The sequence below is a fragment of the Panthera leo genome, chromosome E2, assembly GCF_018350215.1.
Source record: "Panthera leo isolate Ple1 chromosome E2, P.leo_Ple1_pat1.1, whole genome shotgun sequence".
NCBI classification, from domain to species: Eukaryota; Metazoa; Chordata; class Mammalia; order Carnivora; family Felidae; genus Panthera; species Panthera leo.
In genome coordinates, this window is record NC_056693.1 from 50326916 (window position 1) to 50349689 (window position 22774).

The window sequence follows — 22774 nt, forward strand, 5'->3', positions numbered from 1 at the left end:
TTATAAAATTAAAAATGTTCATTTAGAAAAAAACCCCAGATGTGACCGGAATGTGCTAAATACCCCATATCCCCCACCTCACAAGTTCCCTCACCCTTTGTAAGAAAAAGCTGCTTAAAAGTTTGAATGTGCCAAGACATTTTTATTACGTATATAAGCTAAGCACCTTATATTTCTTCTTTATGTTCTGAAAATTTACATAGCTCATAAATCGATCAGGTAAAATGTGAACGATTGCCACGCGTGGACCTCCCCCTTCCATTTACCTGTCTGTTGCCACGGCCACTATGTATCTTTCCCCTTAATCCTTTAAGATGTTGAGAACATCGTACTGGCATCTGTCTAAATCTGTGAATGTGCATTAATGTTGAAAAAACATGAGATCTTTTGGAAGGTTATCTAATTCATCATCCAGCTGTTCACCGAAAGAAATCAAAATTGTATTAGCCTGCCAGAGGCACCCAGGAAAATAGAATCGAAGTGTAAGGGGGTCTGATTAGGATTGAATGTCAGTGGACCAGGGCCTCGACCCGCATTGCCTTTCCCACAGTGCCCTGATTTGGGGAGCCTGGAAACACACACAGGGGCACACACACACACACACACACACACACACACACACACACACACCACCAATGCCCAGAGTATGAAATTTTGACCAGTGAGAAGGTTGGAGCTTTCTGGAAGGGTCTGATTACAAAGTTAAAATACCTGTGGAATTAAGCAGTGTTCTCCTGTCTATGTTCTGGGAAATAATAGCTAAGAATGAGGGCCTAATATGTTTAAAACATACCAGAGAACTATCCCTGTCATGGGAGATACAGTGCACTTTAGCACATTCACAGTTGACATGCTCTTAGAGGTTCTGTAAATAAGACACCTGTTGAATTTTGTTTTGTTTTGAAGCCCAGTCTTTCCCAAACATACACATCCAACAGGTATCTTACTGTGAACCACTTTGAGCCAAGCCATGTTCTAGGTACTATGGATGGAGGGCACGGAAGGTCTTTGCTTTCATGGAGCTCATTTTCTAGTGGGATAAGATAAACAAACAATAATCGAACAGAAGAAGACCCCAAATGATGAGTAATATGAAGAAAATAAAATAGGCACTAAGGTGTGGGGGTGTGCCAGGTACACTGCCTTTGCAACTGTGATTAGCAAGGGCCTGACTTAAGGGGTAATATTTTGACCAAAGTCTGAAAGGGCAAGAAGAGCTGGTTGTGCCAGAGACCTTGCGGAGAGAACTTACAGAGCAGCAGAGACAGCTGGTGCAAAGGCCCTAAGCAGCACTGAGCTTGGTTGTTCTAGGGGCTCCAGGGTGGCATAAACCTAATGGAGGGTGTTGTCAAAGAGCGTATGTTTGATAAGGAGATTGGATTTTGTTCTAAGTGGTAAAGAAAGCAGTTGGGGTTACATGGTTTGATTTACCTTTAAAATTAAAACAATTTTTTAAATGTTTATTTATTTTTGAGAGAGAGAGAGAGAGCGCGAGCGCGTGCAAGTGGGGGAGGGGCAGAGAGAGAGGGAGGCACGGATCTGACACAGGCTCCAGGCCCCGAGCTGTCAGCACAGAGCCCAACACCGGACTTGAACTCACTAGCCGTGATGTCATGACCTGAGCCGAAGTCGGATGGTTAGCCGACTGAGCCGCCCAGGCACCCACCTTTAAAAATTTTTTTGACTTCTCAGAGAGGAAGAGACTAGGGCTGCATACGGGGTTGGTGACAGGGAACAGGAGGACAAAAAAGGTGAGGACGAGGTCATTGAGATAATTCTGGTGAGATGATTCTTTGTTGAACTGGGTGGTCATAGCTGAGAGGAAGAGAGGTGCCCAGATCTGGGATAGAATTTGGAGGTGCCATCACAGAAGTGCCTGTGGTGTATGAGCCTGAGAGCTGGTGTATGGAATATTGGTGGAGTTGGAGCAAGAAGTAGGGAATCGATTGATAAGGGGAGTCAAATCAAATCAATTTGACTATGAAACACTGAGCCTTAAAAAAAATGTATTAGAAAAAATTCTGGCCAAATCATAAGAGGCTCTTAAAAACTGAGAATAACCTGAGGGTTGATGGGGGGTGGGAGGGAGGGGAAAGTGGGTGATGGGCATTGAGGAGGGCACCTGTTGGGATGAGCACTGGGTGTTGTATGGAAACCAATTTGACAATAAATTTCATATTAAAAAAATATTTTGGGAAATGCTGCTAAAGGGATATTAGTGAAATGGAAAGAAAAGTAGGTAAATGAGCAGGCTCCCTGTACATAGGTATTCCTAATGTGTTTGCCTTTTTCTTATGCAGTCTACATGAGGCCGGCCGTATTTGTTGATCCAGTCAGTCATGGTCAACAGACCTACCAAGAGCGTGAATAGATCCCTTATTTTGTTCCTACATTTGCTGATTGTTACAGTTGAAAAAAAAAATCAAAAGAGGGGAAAAGGAGAAAAAAAAAGAAGGAGGAAGGGAGGATGGGTAGTGAAGGAGGAGAAGAAGAAATAAAAAAAATAAGTATAAATTATTGAGAACAACTTTCACTTCCCCTAACTTTTTCATATATGAAAGCGTACCATTCGTCATGGAGGAGAAAAGTAAAGTGCTTAGATGTTAGGTGCTCTGGTGTGTGGCTTTTGCAGGTGAACTACGTGGTAGGCAGATGCATCCTGGTTTTGCGGAAGGAGGGTAGCTCTTGGTCTTACCATACAATAGTTTTCCAAATACCAGAGGGTTATTTTCTACCTTTCTGACCTTTCATTTCCTCATCTGCACTTTGTGCCAGCTTAGCATCATTCTCAAGGTCTTTCCAGCTTTCAGATTCTAGAGTCTGTAAGTCTGATTATAGGTCTTCCCAATTGTTATTGCTTCTAATTTCTCTTAACAGTTTTTCTTTTTTAATACAGGCACTTTTGTGTTGTTATTTTTTTTATTAAATCACTTTGACGTACCGGCAGTGCAGTGCGTGAGGTTGAACAGCCTGTTTTCAGAGTGTAGTTCCTTAGTTCTGAATGGGTGATACTTTTGTTTATGTTACGAAGAGGATAAAATAAAACAATGGAAACAGGTTCCTAACTTTTATCATTCATCAGTGACTAAGCAACTTCTTTGCTGAATCAGATCCTGCTTTTTTAATGCGGGGAGAAGATTTTCTCAAAATTTGTTTGTGCCATTCACAATGTTAATACCTTTTAAGTATAATTTGCACTTTATAGAAACAACCTTTATTGAGGGTATCATGTTGAAAGCTGGCTTAATGGGGAAGGTGGAATTTCATCTACTCTCAATATAAAGAAAAGGTTGAGCAATCGTGACTTCTGTGTGAAAGAGGGACATTACAATGTAACTGGTAATAATGATTTTCTTGGAGAAGGCAGCCATTTTTATAGTAAAAAAACAAATCAGACATTGCTTGTGGACACTATAGGTCACAGGGTAAAATGGATATTCTCCAAATGCATTGATTTCTTTCTTTCCCTTTTCTTTTAGGGCTTTTCAGGAAATGCAAATGCAGACAGTGTTGTGTACTATAGACTCCAGCCTTCCATCAAAGCCCGATTTCTGCGCTTCATCCCTTTAGAGTGGAACCCCAGGGGCAGAATTGGAATGCGGATTGAGGTGTTCGGATGTGCATACAGTAAGTGTTTGTTTACCCAACACACTGACGTAGATATCAAAAGAGATGTTTTAAGAGCCAACCTGCACACCAAAATTGACTTTATAGCTATGTAAAGAGATAGAAAAACAGGAATGATCTTTGTGGAAAGCTTGTGTGTGTGTGTGTGTGTGTGTGTGTGTGTGTGTGTGTGTGTTGTGCGCACGTGCCCGTGCATGGCAATATTGACTTCAGTATTTAGTGTTATATTTTAAATCAGAAATGGAAGCGTTTTATAGATAGATCAATCCCTACGGAGATAGGTACACACAGCTACCTGTTAATGGACATATGTGAATCCATTTATCCAAATCTAATATTATTAACTAGATCCTAACTTTCAAATATTAGAGTTTCCCCCCTCCATGGACTTATCTGATGATGTTTCACTTAGGCACCCTGAATTTCATAAAAGATACAGTGTTCCATTTAGTATAACCAGTCAAACGTTAGGCACCAAAGAATGTTGGTCTCTTTAGCCTAAAAATAATATGCCATGTAACTCACTTATAAATATGCTGTGCCCTCAACATAAATTCATAGAAAAAGTAAAGACCTCTGCTAAAATATAAAATGTGTTTGAAATACTTTCACATAAAAAATGGTAGAAACCACAGATTTCACTTAGTCTCCTCTTAATGAAGCATTTTATTATATCTTTTTGTGGGGCAGGGGCCTAAGAGTTATTGATAGCCTACCTCAAGCCACACCATCCTGTTAGATGCTCTTTTATTATGGAACAGTGAGTTAGTTAACATGATCTACAATTATCAGATGAGCAGTCTGAGGTTTGGAGAGATTCAGTAATTTGCCCAGTGTCCCACGCCTAGTACACGGAAGAATCCGGAAAAGAGCCTGAGATTGTTCAGTTCCTCTATATCACTATTTAGCTAAAAGCTAAAGCTTTTTAGCCACTAAAGCTTTTGTCACACGTAGTTTATCACTTTTTGATGTAAGTCCAGTTAGGTTCCGGTTCACTTCATTTGCATGCAGGCAAGATAGGTCGTGCGCAGGACAGGCGATGTGTTGACGTTGTTGAAACTGTGTCAGACGGACAAACTATGTTGTCCAGACTGCACGTCTCCTTAAGTAGTTAGTGATGTTCCCGGCATCCTTCTCTCCCATCAAAGGTAACTGACTGGCCTTTTGTTCCCATCGGAGCCTACAGAATAGCGATCACAGTGTGAATATCAACAGCAATCATAATCATAGCAATAACACTAATTTTAATAGTACTAAGTCTTTGAAAAATTCTAGAAGTAGCAGCGTTTTCTTGAGTGCTTATTACAGCATTACATGAACAGTTTATAATTTTTTTAAAAGTCCAGGTAAATATTATTAGGTTACTATTCCCCCCCCCCCCCCCCCCCCCCCCCCCCGCCTTCGCAAAAGGGAAGGCTAAAAGCTCAGGCACTAGGACTTGCTGAAGCCATGCTGATGGGAAGTCACAACGCGGGATTTGCAGCCGGATCTGCCAGACTCCAGAACCCACGTGCAGGCTTAGGCTCCATCCAGCTGTTGATTCGCAGAGATGAGCCAGGGAAGCGTACTTCTTACCACCTACCCACTTACTCTCTTGTCTCCGACAGCTCAGCTTAGCTGTTCCTGTTACGTGGTACCTCCTCCTTCGCAATGATCCGTTGGAATAAAATCACCCTTTAAAAAAAGTATCCCACCCCAAATTGCAATTCTGAAACACAGAACTCAGACAGTCCGTCTTATTTGTGTTTGGGTCGTAGAGTATAGCAAAGCCCACGCTGCACCCTGGATACTTAGCAAAACAGACTTGAGATGCTTTATATTTGTAGTTGCATCTCTACTTACTCAGAGCATCCACCTTGCAAAGTATTTATTTATCACAGTATAAAAATAGCTAACAGTTCTTGAGCCCTTACTCTGTGTCAGATACAGTTTTTATAGACGTTCTCATTTCATCCTAAAAATCACCCATTTAACAGAGTCTTAGAAATATTAAACAGGTTCCCCAGTTGTACACCCTTGGTACACATTCAATCTGGGATGTAAATTCAACATTCGTTGAAAAAGGACTACTGACACTGTTTTTCCAAAACTAAAGCACCGCTCATCATGTCCCCATGGAAGGAAGGGGCTGCTGAGGAACAGGGTCCTTTGAGTTCTTTGCTGCCATATATGCTTCATGATGACCCAAATCTCCCTCCACTCTCATTGATCTGCAACCCTGTGGAACATTCTTTTTCCTGTGACTTCATTTGCTGTCTCTTGCAGTGAGCACATTGTCCATGCATTTAATCAGCTTCCTGTTTTCATTGACCCGCAGTTGAAGTAACGGTACTGAGAGCCAACAAGATTTGAAATTCAAACATAAACACGTATGGTAAAATGGTATGACAGGACTGAGTGTAAAATGGCTGTTGTATAATTTTGGATAAGAGAAAAACTAATAAACAATGGAAACGTATTATCGTAGATAACCTAAAAGAACCTCAAAATGGGTTGGGTGTGAGTCCCTTCTTGAGTGAATTTGATCAAATATATTTTAATTCTTCAGTTACAGTTATATTATCCACCTGTTAATAGTATCTGCCTCACAGACTATGAATTTACTGAAGCATGATTCTATGTAATTATCATTTATTAAATAGTTAATAGGTATCAGATATTTTCTTTTTAGGCATTTTCTGAGTTACTCCTAATAACACGGTGAAATAGGGGCATGAATATTACCACTTTATGCAGGAGTAAGAGGAGAGGAACAGAATTGTCTGCTGCATGAGCCCCGTGGCTTGCTCTGAGTTCTGGTACAGAAATAAGTGGGAACCACCAGCCCCCCTTGCCCTCAGAAGGAAGAGCGGCAGGTGCTATCTGCACAAGAACACAGCTTGAAAGATTCTGTGTGCCACTCCCCAGAGTAGCCCAGATCCGAGATCAGTCCGGATTTTCTTCAAATACACAAGGCCATTCTCCTGCAATCCCTTTAAAAAAGGACAAGCAGTGTTGGGGAGGGTTCAGGGTCTCTCTCCTAGATCCCAGTCACAGGACTCCTGAACATGCTGGCAATTAAGTGAGCCTCTTGGGAAAGCCCGGAGGCCTGCATGCAACCCACAGCCTTTGTATCCACATGGCTGGCACCAAGTTAATGTGACTTTTTTCTGGGCTTTGCCTGAGCTGCTCACTTAAGAGTGCTATATACCAGGGTGCTTCAAGTCTCCTGACCCGGGGGAAAGTGAACTTTAGAGAAATTAAGAACTTTGTCCGCATTACGCAGACTGCCTGTGTGAGATCTAAGATTTAAATTCACATCCATTACTTTCCAAAGCCAGTGCTCTTGACAACTCTATGAATCATACATGTGTTCGCCTTTTAAGTATTTATTGACACTTGCTGAAAGAGAACTCTACTAGGTATTGGGTGTAGGGAGAAATTCTAAAATAATGTAGATTTCTTAGTAAATGGGAATTATTATGTATAATTGGGGGTTTTTTTGTATTCTAATCCTAGGTTTATTCAGTACAGTCCTTTTGCTTTATACAACAAAGCGCAAACACGACATTATCTAGAATACTACATAGTTACAAAATGCAAAGCAAAGTTTATAGTACTGACTGTACAATAAAAGCCAAAAAAGCATGTACACATTGCCAAAGTAATCTACAAGACCACCACCGCGAATAACAGCTCCGGCGCGGGGATCTGTGATGACCCTTGCGGAGCTGGCTCTCAACTTGCTTGTTAATTTCAGAGAGAGAAAGGGAGAAGCGGGGTATGGGGGTGTGCGTGAGTACTTGTAAAAACAGAGCCATTTGTGGCAACAAACATGAGGTGTTTGACCCCTAGAGGTCAGAAGAGGCAATGTCATAAAAATTACACAAACTCAGTGTAACATATGGTAGCACGAGTGTAGGTTGGGAGGAATAAAATGATTGAGAAATTGAGTGTAAGTGTAAGAACGCTGATAGCAATAGGTTTGAAACTGAAGTGCAGATATTTTCACTTGAGAGGCTGGGAGGACAGTCCAGATAGGGGAAGGGGCGGACCCTCGTCAAACACAGAGACAAGAATTGCTTGGAGGATGGGTTTTTATTGGAGAACAGTCATTCAGGCTGAAAATAAGGGCACACACATGTCAGGAGGCTTCTGGTCTCATGTGTGCAAGTAACAGTAAGGACCAGAGCACCAACAATCAGGAGAGAGGCTTCTCTTGATTCACATCAGACTCAAATATACTGAGGATGTGGATTCAGAGATCTCAGTGATCGCACATGAGGGTCCCTGAGTTATCAGATTTGAACAAGCATCTGGAAAGTGGTGCCATGTGCTGAGAGGGGCAAGGGAGAGTGAATGAGCTCTGAAAGGGCACAGGAGAGAGAATTAATTGTACTGTTGACTTAACTGAATTCAAGCCTGGGGAATTCGGAAGGTTGGAACACGAAACCCTCTGAGTTGAAGATACATAATTGAAAGCTACATAAATATCATTGTTATTAAATCATAACTTTCCACTTGCAGAATTTCTGGTAATAATAACAGTATGAAGTGCTGTGTTTGAACAACTGCTCATGTCTTTGAAAAGGACAAATGCATTTCTATCATCATTAAAGCAGGTCTTTAACGCTGTTTTTCAGGTAGCGTGCATTTTTATGCCACCCCCCTCCTTGTGCCTAATGCATGTGTCCGCTGAAGTTCTAGGTAGCTGCTCTGATGAATATTGTAGAGACAGTGGCTATTGTGAGAGCCACACATAATTTTATTAGCCTCTGTCCGGGTGAGTTAGGGCAGTAACTTGTTATGAAGGTACATCAAGTGAATGGAAAATCCATATCAAAGAGCATGTTCTACTTTTATGTCGGAAAACTTGGAAGTTGTTTCCTGAGTAATGAGAGAAGTAGAAGCTAAATTTTATGGGTTCAAAGAGAAAGTATAAATTTCAGATGCCTTGGCCATAGCAGCCATGAACATGTTTATAGATCTGGACGAGAGAGGTAGGTAAGGAAATAACTCATGGAAGAAAGAACAAGAAGAGAAAACGTTTCGTGGTAAAGAAACACAGTCTACAGAATGTCCCAAAGGAAAGTAAACAATGGTAAACAAAGGCAGAGAAAGGAGACAAAACTGAGTGAAAGCAGCTCTGTCTGAGATGTCCTTGGGGAAGTGGCCATTAAGCCACAGGAGATAGTGTTCTTTAATGGTGGACGAATTGCTGTGACAGTTGCCCTCGGTATAAATACGGAGTTCCTTCCCTCTAGTCTTGTGTAAACATCCTCATTTTGCAGTCCGGGATCTTCCTTTCCTCATCCTCAACAGAAGAAGAGCATCCAGCTTCCCGGCCGCACCGAGCACTTTCCATTTCTTCCACACGCCATGATGTCATGATTTTTGTAGACTTGGGATCTTTGCACAGCGCCCAGGGCAATCACCACATGTGGAGCCTTCACTTGTCTACCGAGATGAGTCTTTCATTCAGCACCTTTTCTCAGCATAGAAATCACCGTCTCCGGCAGCTTCTCTGACACCTCACTTTTGGGTCAGAGGACATTTCCGCCTGCTGCTGGAACAGCCATTCTGCTCCCCGTCGTACCATGCACACATGGTACTGTATTGTAGTCAGCTATTCTTTCTTTGTCCTGAGTCTTCTGGATAGGTGCACGATAGGGAGGTAGGGTTGGTGAGCCTCAGGAAGGCTTTTCCCATCAACCTGGAGGCACGTGCAGGCCGTGAAAGATACGACGTAGAACACGGGAGAACTAAGAAGGTTGGAAGACAACAAACACATAGAAGGATAGAAACTACACAGAATATAGAAAGTGTTGTGTTTATTTGCTTAAATCCAGACCAATTAAGAGAAAATGATGGATTCTGTTTAACAAATGGAAGTAGGTCAACAATTACAAGACTCAGGCCAACTTAATAAAAATATGCTTTTTATCGTGTAAAAAATATTGGAAGTTGGAACTGCTTCTATCAGATTTTAATTTGGAAAACACATTAATAGGAAATGCAAGAACGTAGCCTGAGAAGTGCAGCTACTAACACTGAACCGACTCTGAGTTTTCTGTCTATTCGGGACCAATCTCTTACACCACATGTCTGGTTAGGGGGAGAAATGAAAGGCGGTAAATGTGTTAGATTTACTCTAGAGAATAGTTATAATTGAACTCAATACATATTTATGAAGCAGCTCCCCCATGTTAACAGCTAAAAACTTGATCCAGGTGAATTACATACAATCCCTGCACTCAGATTGTTTATCAGCTGATACCGTAGCTGAGGAATCCGAGCTTATGCCGGAGTTTGAAAAAGAAGATAGATTCTGGTGGGCCTAAAATCAAAGAGGATAAATTCTAATTCTTTGAAAAATTGATAGTCTTAAGATTTTAATCTGCTGATAAATGGGGTTATATTAAGATGAAAATTAGGTGAGCTATTAGGATACCAGAAAAAAAAGAAGCAGCTATAAAACCCTCTGGGATTATGTCACAAGAACTCAGAGCCTGCTGAGGAGGCCCTCACTGACCAAAAATGGAAATGTTGTAGCATCGGTAAGGATAGTAACTACAGTTCCACAACATGTTAAGTATGTTTAAGTGAATGGGTTCATGACAATACTAAAAAACAAAAATCCAATCGGTTACCTATGAGAGAGGTGAAGGAACCAACTCCTTATTTTGAAAACTAGTAAATGAAGGGAAACATCAAGAATTTATCTCACTTTTCCTATGTGGTCTGTACTTCAAGGTACAGATCAAATAGAAGATAACAGGGCATTTCTCTTTAAAGGTATATTCCAGGTAATAGGTAAAGAGGGAAATAAGTAAACGGAATTAGCATAGTCCCACTTTGCAACCCTAAATAAATTAATAGACCAAGTCAATGACTATAAAAGTTCACAATCAGATGATTTGCTTTTCAGTACCGGTCACAGAAGAGTCGCTTTTATTGGACTGTCTTGCTACAGCTGGAATCACTGGATAGAAAATATACATAAAAAAACCTCCTTCAGGGTTCTGAAGTTCAGCTTAAAACAGGATGAAATTTGACAAGAGTTGATCTTGAGAGAAGGAAAGCAAATTTTGAGAGATCCACGTTTCACTGAATTTTTCCTAAAAATGCATCCCAGTTGCAGGGCATCATAATGCTCAAGCAGAAAAGTAGCCAGAGTTTACTGGGCTGTGGAGGCAGGGTCCAGAGTTCAGGGTTGCCAGAGTGGCTAGAAATTTAGGGTAGAATCCGGAAAAGGAGGGGGTCAGAGAGGGAGGGCCTCAACTCCCACATAAAAACTCCCCTTCGGTCCTCGGCTGATCCATGACCTGCGAATGCCCAAGATGGGGTACCAAGAAGCTCAGGAGAGAGCGGGATGGGAGATCCAGGGGCTGAAGATTTCCACATCTGCCTAATGCTGGAAGGAACACCTTTGGAAAAAATCAGGCCTGCCAATTTACAGGGACTTGTGGGACATGTTGGGCTCTTAACTGAAAAGCCAGAGGGCATTGCTTTAGGAGTAAAGACCAATCTGTGGACCAATTGATATGTCCTAGGGCTAAGGACAAAACCAAAGTAGATCCGTCCCAACAAAACCTGGAACCAAGCTTTCACAGGGTCAAGGTGATCCATGGACCTCTTCCATCTCCTTCCTGCCACCACCATCCCTCCCTCCCCAGGTTTCACCCTCCCCCCCTTCCTCGCCCCTCCCCAAACTTGTACCCTCCCCAAACTTGTACCCTCCCCTTCCCTGCCTCCTCCTCCTTTCCCGATCCTAGACATTCACAGAGGTGGACATCTACTCAGACTAAGTTTCATTTCCTCAAAGATGTTGTCCCCATTCAACAACCTCATTCAAATCTCCCTGTTCAAAACTCCCGTGCAACCTGCCCTTTTCCTTCATGCTCCACTTAACAGTTTGTAAATATATCTGTACACGTGGGGTGAGTTGCTTGATGTCTTTCTTTTCCTTCAGACTGAGGGATCCATGAGGACAGAATGTGTTCACTGTTGTAACATCAGCTCCTACTGTAGGAGTGGACACAGTAGATGCTCAGTAACTATTTGCTACATAGAGAATTCAGAAAAACATCCAGTTAGCGTGACGAAAATGGAAAAATGAATAAATGTATAGAAACCACAGATTTATTACATTCCTCCAGTAGCGGTTGATTACATAAGTGTGGGATAAACATGTCGGCTGTCGAATGTTTGTTATTACTAAAGTGATGATAAGAGCATACAAAATATGTAATAAATTAGGCATTTTGATACTTCATTTGAAACGCACAGCTTTTTGTGTGGTATGAGAAACTGGAAGTTTTCTCCACATATTCCAAATAAGGAAACTGAGAATCCATGTTTATGTGACTTCTGTGGCATTACAAAATTACAAACAAATATTAGAAACAGAAATACAGCTTATGTCCCCCAATGACACACTGAAGTGTCCTCGAGGTAGTAGATGTTACCCACTTCAAATCTATTTAAAATGTTCATTTAGGTTGATATTTGAGTGGCAGTGGGCTTGTTTTTTCCTATAACCTCCTGGAGTGTTATCACTGATCTTAATTCAGTCTATTTAAAACCGTGATAGTAAAGTCACCTTTTGCCTGTGGTTATATGCAGCCCTTGATCCTGTACCTTCTTCCTTTTTATTGTATTAATTTTGGTTGTTTTAAACTTAAGAGTGCCTTAAATCATTCTGTGTTCTTTTATGCTACCATGCAAAAATAGTCCAGCCCATTTCCTGTTGATTTCTCAAGTGCTTGGGCTCTCCTCGCCATCTCTTCAAAACCCAATTCAGTAATGCAGATCTCAAGTGCCCATACATCATGCTATTGCTTTAATATTTCACTATATAATAGTTTAACGGTGACTCAGCCTGATTTATGTTTCTTAGAAGTCAAAATTGGACCTGTGTTTAGAAATTCATAGGTAGTAACTTTCAAATAAAGAAGCAGTATGATCAGTATTGGAGACTGACTTTCTTGTTTAGCCCAGAAGAGTTTGGTCGATCGTTCTTCTCTGTTTATATTTTTGGGGTGCTTCCCACAGAATTCATAGAAAGCTGTCATGTCTTTTTCAGGAACTCTCTCATGACCTTTAATAAAGGCAGTTTTCTCTTATTCAAGGCTTCGTGTTCCAGTTCATGCATTTTCTCTTCCAGTTTTTCTCTTTTACATTTCTTAGCCAACTGACCTCATCAGTGATGCAATGATTCATAGTTAATTCACAGAGCCAGTTTCTCTCCAAAACATCTTTCAAGGACAAGCCGCTCCCATGTCCAGTTTTCTTCAAGTACCACCTACGTGTAGATAAACATATTCATTTTCCATGGTCCAATTCAATATGCAACGAGGTTACTCATTTTCAGACAGAAGGTTTCTTTAACCTTCTTGTTCTTCTTGTCAGATAATCCTGATGCTGTCATCTGCTCAGGGGTCGCTCAGGAACCTGTTTTCCTGGGTGTGGCTCTAGGAGCTCCCAAGCTGGTGGATATAAAGCAGAACCCAGGATGTTGGATGCTTCTGGAAACCTCACAAGATACTCCTCAGTTGATTCTAACATGGCTAGACCATGGAGCTCAATTTAAGAAAACATGCTCCTCTATGTTTTTTTTCTTAGCAATCCACTTGGAGTGGTAGGGACAGTGTTGCTTTTTCAAATCGCAACCTCTCACATTTTGTGAAGCCTCAAACTTTGGAGCAGGGGTAGGATGTAGGTGTGAGGGAAGGATCCCGGGTCAAGTGGAAGATGTTACACTGAGGGGTGTATCTGCATGTGTCATATGCCCAGGTAGAAGAACAATTTGCTGCTCGCATAGGTAAATCTGCAATTTAGTTGACATCCTTCTCACAGGCTGAGTGGATCAGCTCCTCCTGCACATGTTAGAAATCATTCAGACCCAGCCCTGACGCAGCAGCAAAGCTCTAAGCACTGGCCTGAAAAATCACATCTCAGGGATGTGTGTCTTTCCCATTACAATGGAAGCTCCTTGAACAAAAATGTGCTTTGTATTTATGCATTGCTGTGTCTTCCCTGTTCACAGGGAGCTCTCCATAGATACGTGCTTGCAGAAAGGGGCGCAAGTAGGCATTTCAGCAATACCACTTCTGACACAACTCCCTGAAAGAAATTTGAATATTTTTATTGGAAATCTCTTCGTTCCATGGGAGATTGTATTTCTGAATCATGCAAATAAAGCAGACTGTACCTCTTTCCTGGGGTCACGGGGAGAACTGATGTGAGAGTAGGGCCTACAGTCTTTGTGAGTCTCTTCTTTCCTTGATGCCTGCTATAAATGAGAAGATTTGAGATGGAGGTATTCACTAAGGAGGATTCAGGTCACCGACAATTGCCATAGTGAGTCAGCTCAAGCATTAGCTGACAGACAGAGAAAAAGCCACAGAACCCACAGATGGCTCAAAATCATTCTTGCTGCATAACCCGGCAGTGACATTGATAATGGAGCATTCCTCGTGCTCTTCAGAAATTCATTATTTTTTAAAGAGTTCAGTTTTAAATACACCGAATGTATGTGTTAAACTATTTTTGCTGTACCTCTTTCCCTGCCCAGTGTTCTAACAATAAGTAATAGCAGTAGTTAATGTTTATTGACTTTTAATTCTGCACCAGCAATTCTTCCAAAAATTATGCAGATAGACGTTCGTGCAACAATCCTGTGAAGAATATACTATTGTTATTCCCATGTGACAGATAGGAAAGGGACAAAGGGGTGGAAAAACTTGTGCCACAGAGGGAGTAATGCCCTGTGACCTGTTACTATGTTACATTATGGGACATAGGCACTTACAGTTGTGATTAAACTAAAGTCGTTGAGGCAGGGAAAGTAGCCTGGATTATCTAGTTGGACCCGATGGAATTACAAGGTTCTTTACAAGAGGGAGGTGAGAGGATCAGTCAGAGAAGGAGATGTAACTGAGAAACAAAGTGGGGAATTTGAAGATGCTATGATGCTAGCCTTGCACATGAAGAGAAGTCGTGAACCGAGGAATGCAGATGGTCTCTCCAAGCTGGAAAAGGGGGAAAAAGGGATCATCTTCCAGAGACTTCCGAAGGAAAGCAGCTCCTGCCAACCCCTTGATTTTAGGACTTTTTGAATTCCCAGACTAGAAGATGGTAAGTTTGTGTCGTTTCATGTGACTGAGTTTGTGGTCATTTGTTACATCAATAACAGGAGACTCATACAGTTGCCCAAGGGAGGGTGAAGGTGCAAATCCACGCCGACTAGTTATCTTAACTCCTGGGCTACCCTGTAATAAAAAAAACTATCAAAAATGTCTCAGAAGGGGGCTAGCCTGAGGAGGATAAATGTGTCAGAACAATTTGCAACTTATTACTAGAAAATTAGAGTTTATGCCCTCCCTCTGGTGAACAGGATATGACAGGGTCACAATATTAATATTGATGGCAATCTAATCATTAAAATATAACCTGAGTGACAAGCCTACTAATGAACAGATTTACAATTAGAAAAATAATTCTTTCAGTCAAGTAACACGTCTCCTCCTACATCGTTGGACTGTGGGTATTTGGCTGTTATAAATTTTGTTAACTTCTGATTTCTAATTTGTATTACAGCCAATTGTCTAATACCTCTGCTTTTCCTATTTATACATTTCAACCGGGTATAAAAGATTCGTTTTCTGAAAGTGTTTGACAAAAGATGGGCATAAGTGTGATTCTGTTAACTGAAACATGATTATTACTTGGATGCTTAATTTAGTGTTTCTAAACAAATAAATACAGAGTTAGATTACTTTCATGAATGGCATGCATTCATTATATCTTTCATAGGTTAGTTTCAATATAAGTAAATATTGTTATGAATCATCTGAACTTTTCTTTTGTGAGAATGTATTTGCATTGGTAGTGTCCTTTGTGGAATAGCAAAAATAAATTCACCTTGAATGTTACTGGTGACGGCTCAGACGTGAAATGTTGCTTCCCCAGCCAATGATGTGAAGCCCAAGTTGAACTTTAAAGGTTAGTTGGGGCGCCTGGGTGGCACAGTCCGTTAAGCGTCCGACTTCAGCCAGGTCACGATCTCGCGGTCCGTGAGTTCGAGCCCCGCGTCAGGCTCTGGGCTGATGGCTCGGAGCCTGGAGCCTGTTTCCGATTCTGTGTCTCCCTCTCTCTCTGCCTCTCCCCCGTTCATGCTCTGTCTCTCTCTATCCCAAAAATAAATTAAAAAAACGTTGAAAAAAAATTTTAAAAAAAAGGTTAGTAATGTTGAAAGTAAAAATTTCAAAAACAAACAAATAAACATGACTTTCATTCAAATACAGAATAAATACATATGAAAGATTAATTAAAGAAGGAATCAGAAATATGGTAAAGCTAGTTGAAAGAAGATGCAAGAGACTGAGTGTAGATAGGAATCCTGGAAAGTATGTTGGATTACTATCACTAGGTTGGGTACATAAATGGTTAATGTCGAACGGGCACTAAAACCAAAAGCTTTTATTTTCTATCACACAGAAGTCATTTGTATTTCCACTGGGAAAAAAATTTACAAATTAGCATGTAACTGATCACAGTCTGGCTCTAACCCATAATAAATAGTAAAATGAAACCTTTATTAATTCACCTAGAATTAAATAATCTTTAGATGGACCTGTGAAAAAATGGTCCAATATGACATTGAAAGGAAGTGAAATTATTGCTTTGGGTTATATCCAGTTTTTCCAGTTTTTCTTAACAGTGGGTAAGACCATTTTCAGGAGAGACTACAAACCTATCTCTCCCACCAGCATACTTGGAGAGATAGATTCTCATAATGAATTCAAATTAATTCTCTCTGTGTCTCTCTCTCCCTCTTTCTCTCTCTCTCTCTCTCTCTCTGTCTTTCTCAAGATTCTTTTTCATATAGTTCTAGATTTTTATATCATTAACTGTATGTGCCACAACACAGAGTTTTGTGATTATTGCTTAAAAGTGTATGCTGCTTGTATTTCAGATATGTTGTGTAAATTGCTGTTTATAACAGTGACTTATATTAGACCCATTATAAGTAAGTTTTCTATCTAAAGTAATACTGTTAGGAGTCATCCTGAGTTTTTTCTTTTATGATTATTCTTGTACACATATTGCACACATTTAAGTTGAAGTTATCGTATACTAACATTGTACTCACATTCTGAATTATATTTAGCTTTTCTTCCCTGAAGATATTGTTCATACACACACTGAAGTCCATGATGGTGTGGCAGCAAGTTTGTTGATTTCCCTACTTAAACTACTTTCTCACTTAGAGACCCATTTTCAAAGCAAGCCCCACTCCTCTTCCTCCTCTGAGAGCTGAGTTACTGACTGTCTCTGTATTTCTTTTCATGACGGTAGAGGAGAGAAAGCATTGGGAGAACGTCTAGGTCTTTGGGAATTAAATGTCCTAAGAGTAATTCTAAGAGCTTATGGGGACACGTGTAGGACTTGAAGACTGTGAGGAGTAGAAAGGTTAGTAGTGAGGTTTCTAGATCAGAGAGGTGAGTTTCCCCAACTACCTTAACTAAAGAGCCAGTCTTCTGTTGACCTTGATCAGTCTGTCTTGGTTGTTCTCTTGCTGAGCAGTGTCCACCTTCATGGAATGTCAGCTCCATGAGGGCAGGGGGCTTTGCTGGTGTTGATTACTCTCTCGATCTCAGCATCCATCACAGGGTCTCACAAACGATTTGCTGAATAGATACTTATTGTTTCTGAATGTCTCAGATTTCTTAGTTAATATCCATGGAGTAAGAAGATAATAGGTAAGAATGAGAGAAAATGGCAAGTGGCTTCGTTTTAAGAGATGAAGCAGTATACCATTGCTTTAGACATCAATTGTCTGACACATTTTTCACTTTCCTTTGTTGCTGATGGAAATATACAAGGCACAAAAGCTTTAGGTGCCATGAAGGATGATTATGACCATTATAATGTGATAATAATAATAGCGAAGAAGAGAAAGAAAGAAATAGTGGGGTAAAGTAACACAGGCTAAACCTTTATTGGAAAAAAAATTCTCTTGGTAGCTTATTCCAAAAATAGACTTTATCTAAAGTAAAATCATTATTATGATGGTTGCCTTTAAGCAATACATTAACTCAGAGATAACTGCATTGCTCCAAATGTATCAGCATTTAAAGTCTGTCTTATTGGAATTTTTCTTAATTTATTGTAATCTAATAATCATAGAACACATTATTTGTATTTGACACAGAGTTATGTTTTTACCATGCACATTCATTCAGCTATATAACAAGGAATAATTGTTCAGTTAACATTATTCTTTCTACAGAATGCAATGTTTATTCATGTGCATTTGGTGAATGAATTCTTTATAAGCACATTAACAAGATGTGGAAAAATCAAACCTCTGATTTTTCAAAAGATAGCTGCATAAAATAGTTGAAAAAAGTTGGGGGTGGTGGTGAATATAAATGGTTCACATTAAATATGATGGATAATCTGAATGAAATGTATATTTGGGCATACAAGTAGCTGTAATAATTTTGTCAAATGAAACAAGACGAGTAAACTTCAATGTCATTTCATTGACTGGGAAAAGTCAGCTAACCGGTTGAAAAATAGCTTCATTGGGTTTCCCTAACTTCTTCATTTATTACATAAATGTACTCGCAAAGGTAATTGCCTTAAAAAAAATCTTTGACTTGCGAAATGTAGAAAACCCTGCTCGGCTTTCTGAGTATTATCAGTTCTATTTTGTGTCTGTTGTTTGGGTGCAACTGATTTTGACAGATATGCTGTTATGTTACTGGTATAACATGACATCTTTTTTCAGATGAACTGAATAAAAGTGATCTTGACAATGAGTAGATAAGACACTGTCAGAAAGCTGAAAAAACATGTCAATGTCACAGTTTTGACACAAATGCAGCAGAAAAGCCCTTATAATATCATTAAGTGACTATCTTTCCAGTGATGCTCTTTAGAAGACAGAAGATAGCATTGCTCTTAAATACTATTACTTAGCCACAAAAATAATAAAACAAAGCACAAAGGTCAGGTTAATATATACTTGAGATGGCATTTGATGAGTCTGATGGATGTGTTTAAATTTTTATGCAGATCTTTTATCTATAGCATGTGTGAGAGAATTTTTGAGATATCAAAACCATTTTTTCAGGAGCTAAGCACCATTTGCCTTCAGCACTTCAGGAACATGATTAAAAATACTGATGGTGAAATATGCAAAGTGGTTGTGTGGATATTGATCATAACCTTTTTCTTGATTTTATTTTTTCATTGAATGAAAAGAAATAGCTTTCAATAATAGAAAATTAGGAATACATTTTGAGATGTATTTCTAGATAATGATTTTGTAAATAGGTTAGCAAAGACTAAAATGGAATCAATCCCAGGCATCATGAGGGAATTAGACACGAGCTTTTATTTTCCCTCATGATTGGCTTGGAACTGAACTATACGTGCATGTGTGTATGCACAATGCTTTATATATGTATATATGTGTATGTATATATATGTGTGTACATACATGTACATTCATATGTACATATATGCGCATTTAAAATGCTTTAATAAAAAGTATATTTATCCTTTAGAATGACTTTTAATGTCTTTGTCTTTAGGATCAGAAGTGGTTGATCTTGATGGAAAAAGTTCCCTTGTCTATAGATTTGATCAAAACTCCCTGAGCCCAATAAAGGATGTTATTTCTTTGAAATTTAAAACTATGCAGAGTGATGGAATTCTGCTCCACCGGGAAGGGCAAAATGGAGATCATATCACGTTGGACTTACGAAGAGGAAAACTCTTTTTACTTATTAATTCAGGTAAATCTATTTGGCGAAGTGTTTGACAGTCTGGCCACTTAGATATCACTTCGGTAACTTTATGCTTTTATAGCTTATCGTATAACAATTAAGGTGCCTTATTTCCAGATTCAGGGGCTTATATGTACACCAGTATCATACTTAGGTATAAAAATGGTTCCTATTTTGCAAATTGTACAAGATCCTCATTTAAAATTTTTTTTAATGTTTTATTTATTTTTGAGACAGAGAGTGAGCAGGGGAGGGACAGAGAGAAGGAGACACAGAATCTGAAGCAGGCTCCAGGCTCTGAGCTGTCAGCACAGAGCCCTATGCAGGGCTTGAGACCAGGAACCATGAGATCATAACCTGAGCCTAAGTCGGACGCTTAACCAACTGAGCTACCCAGGCACCCCTGCAAGACCCTCATTTGATGTTTCTTTTGCTTAGTGCGGAGAGAACTACATAGCTGTTTTCAAACATCATGAAGAAAGGGATGAGTCCCTGAAAAATACTGAGCTAGTAAAAATAATGAAATTGTAGCAAAGATACATTTTACTTTGCAAATGGCATGTGATGGGAAATACTAATAAAAAGAATTAATGGTGGAAGAAATTCCAGCAAGGTTGAGAGGATATTATATTCAAACTCCAGGTAAATCCATGCCAGTGTTTCGGATGGAATGCAAGGAAGAAGATTGCAATTATGAGAGATCCTGGTCCCCAAGGGGAAACTTTTTTTTTTTTTTAGACTGGAAATAACGGTACTGTTGTTTTTTTCCTCTTCTAAGGTGAAACCAAACTGCCCTCTGCTCACACACTGATCAATCTCACCCTGGGCAGCCTGCTGGATGATCAGCACTGGCATTCAGTGCTGATCCAACGGTTGGGCAGACAAGTGAACTTTACAGTGGATGAGCACAGGCACCGTTTCCACGCCCAGGGAGAATTCAGTTACCTGGACCTTGATTATGAGGTGTGATAGTTATGTTCCAATTAATGCCGATTTTTACAATGTATATGTGGCGCAGCCATGCAAAAGAAAACATACTGTAGAGACAGCACCCCGTCCCTCTTTCAGAGTAAATCAAAGTCCTGGTGACATGTTTCCCAAGGTGACCTAACTCCCAGTAGCAGATTTGAGCATATGCTACTGAGGCTTTGTCTTTCTGATGATATGTTAATCTGTTATCAGAGAGAGAGAGAGTTTTCTTTTTTACCTGAAATGTATAGTCACAGATTATCACATGTAGGATAATCAAGAGATCATATTACCACCGGTAAATACAGAATGTGTTGCATGATTTTTTTGTGCGCTTTAGGGTACCCTCAAGCAGTGTAGATTTATGGAGAGGTTGTAGTAACTAATAGATTAATTAATTCATTATCAATCGATTCAAATGCACAAACACCAATGTGTGCCGGAAATACATATAGAACAAAACGCCATTATAACCAGTTAATGTTATTAAACAGAGATTTACCATGGATATAAAGAGGCATTTTTATTCATCAGCCAATAAACATCCAGATGTGATTAGTAACTTGTAAGAATAATCAAGCTCTAGTGTAAATGAAAACTGAATGCATGTAAATTTGTTTTCGAATCTGCATTTTAATTTTTTAAAAATATCCATATGAAATTAGCAACATGGCAGTGTAGGGTGATGAAAAATTGATTTATCTGTGATGATTAAAGCTATAGTTACTAATCATAATTATTTAAGCAAACTGTCAGAAAATCACTAAACAATATTATTGATGCCATTTTTCTTTCTAAGATCAGCTTCGGAGGGATTCCAGCACCTGGAAAATCAGTGTCATTCCCCCATAAAAATTTTCATGGGTGTCTAGAAAATCTCTTTTATAATGGAGTAGATATCATTGATTTGGCCAAGCAACAAAAACCAGAGATCATCACTATGGTAAGTGAATCTTCATATAAATGAATGAATGAAATTTTGTTGCTTTTTCACACAATAAAATTCCTTCCCTTTGGATTCCCACTTGATATGATGTGAGATTACTCTCTCTCTTTTTTTAAGAGATTACTTTTTTAAAAATTTTCTCTGCTTGGCAATATTCATGTAAGGGATTAATTCTACTTAAAGCAATTATAAATATCACAGAGCGTGATTATTTTATTTTTATATGAAGTAAAACATTTTTTTTTACAGTTGATAATTTCATTTTGTTGTGACGCTCTTACTCCAGGGGACCAATTTCCTTTGCTCTGTAGCTACCTTAATAAGATATGCCCTGACAACCTCCCTTAATCAAGGGAATCAAGTTCCTGGAATCAGATAATATCCATGTGTATTAGAGAGGCATTTGAAAAACTATATTTTGCCATGGTCATTCATAACTAGTAAAAGAAACGAACAGGCCGTTATGACACTGCCTCTGCCGATCTGTCCCAATAGCGATGTTGGTCAGGCTGCGTTATATTCTAATTCTATGGAAATGCAGCAGATTTTAAATATAACCGTATTGGTCTGGGGTCCGTCAGGGAAGTAGCACCACTACGAGTTTTAGGAACAAGGGATCTCTTTTAGGACTTGGATCTTCACATTTGTCAGAGGAGCTGAAAAGTGGAGGCCAGCTGTCAGGAAGAAGAGTTAGAACAGGGTGAAGGAAAGCCAGCTCCTCTGTGATCATCCCTCACTGTGCTTGTATCACAGGAAATAAATACATAAATAAATAAACAAACAAACAAACTCCCATGGAAAAAAATGGCTGGCATTTCACTTTTGCCTCAACTACCACACAAGCTCCGTTTTTGACTAACTTTTAACCAGAAGCAGCCAGGAAAGAGGATTCTAGGAGACACGGTTTCCAGCTTAACTAGCTTCATGAAAGAAGCTTCAAGAAAGAAGCTTCATGAAAGAAAAGAAAAACGTAGATCCTTTTCAATACATTTCTTTAATTGTTCAAAATTCAGGATATATAAATTCAAGCTCGTGTTATATCAGCCAGTCGCAAAGCACATCACGGGAATATTTATTTTCTTATTTTTTATTCCTAATTCTCTGTGTGAATTGATGTTATCTATAGGAATATACCATTCAGAAAGATTTTTAGTTATACTTGGATAAGAGGGAAGATGACTTAAAAGGAAAATCAAAAAGCCGTAGGTAGATGTGTGTGTTTCATTGGCAAAATGAGCTTCCAGAAACTGCCCATGCAGCTAACACCTACTTTTCACTAGCAAGAGGATTTGCTGCTTGCGGGGTAGCAGGCCACTGTCCAAATGAAGCATCAGACCAAACTGCCGCTGGTAAAATGTTTCCAGTTTTACGAGGTTTGTTAGTTTATAATTGCCTTTACATTATGGGTCAGCATCACTTACTCTTCAGCTTTTATTTTCCATTCACTGGG

The 22774-nt window shown here is 39.6% G+C and overlaps 1 protein-coding gene across 3 annotated transcripts in view; it reads left to right on the forward strand.

Moving 5' to 3' along the window:
- CNTNAP4 (contactin associated protein family member 4) overlaps positions 1 to 22774 on the forward strand; it is a 253150-nt gene that overhangs the window by 127287 nt on the left and 103089 nt on the right. For all 3 annotated transcript variants that reach the window (XM_042919722.1, XM_042919723.1, XM_042919724.1), the window contains exons 4-7: positions 3480 to 3627; positions 19215 to 19418; positions 20188 to 20372; positions 21178 to 21321. In XM_042919722.1, the coding sequence (XP_042775656.1) occupies positions 3480 to 3627; positions 19215 to 19418; positions 20188 to 20372; positions 21178 to 21321 (681 nt within the window). The remainder of the gene's footprint in view (positions 1 to 3479; positions 3628 to 19214; positions 19419 to 20187; positions 20373 to 21177; positions 21322 to 22774) is intronic.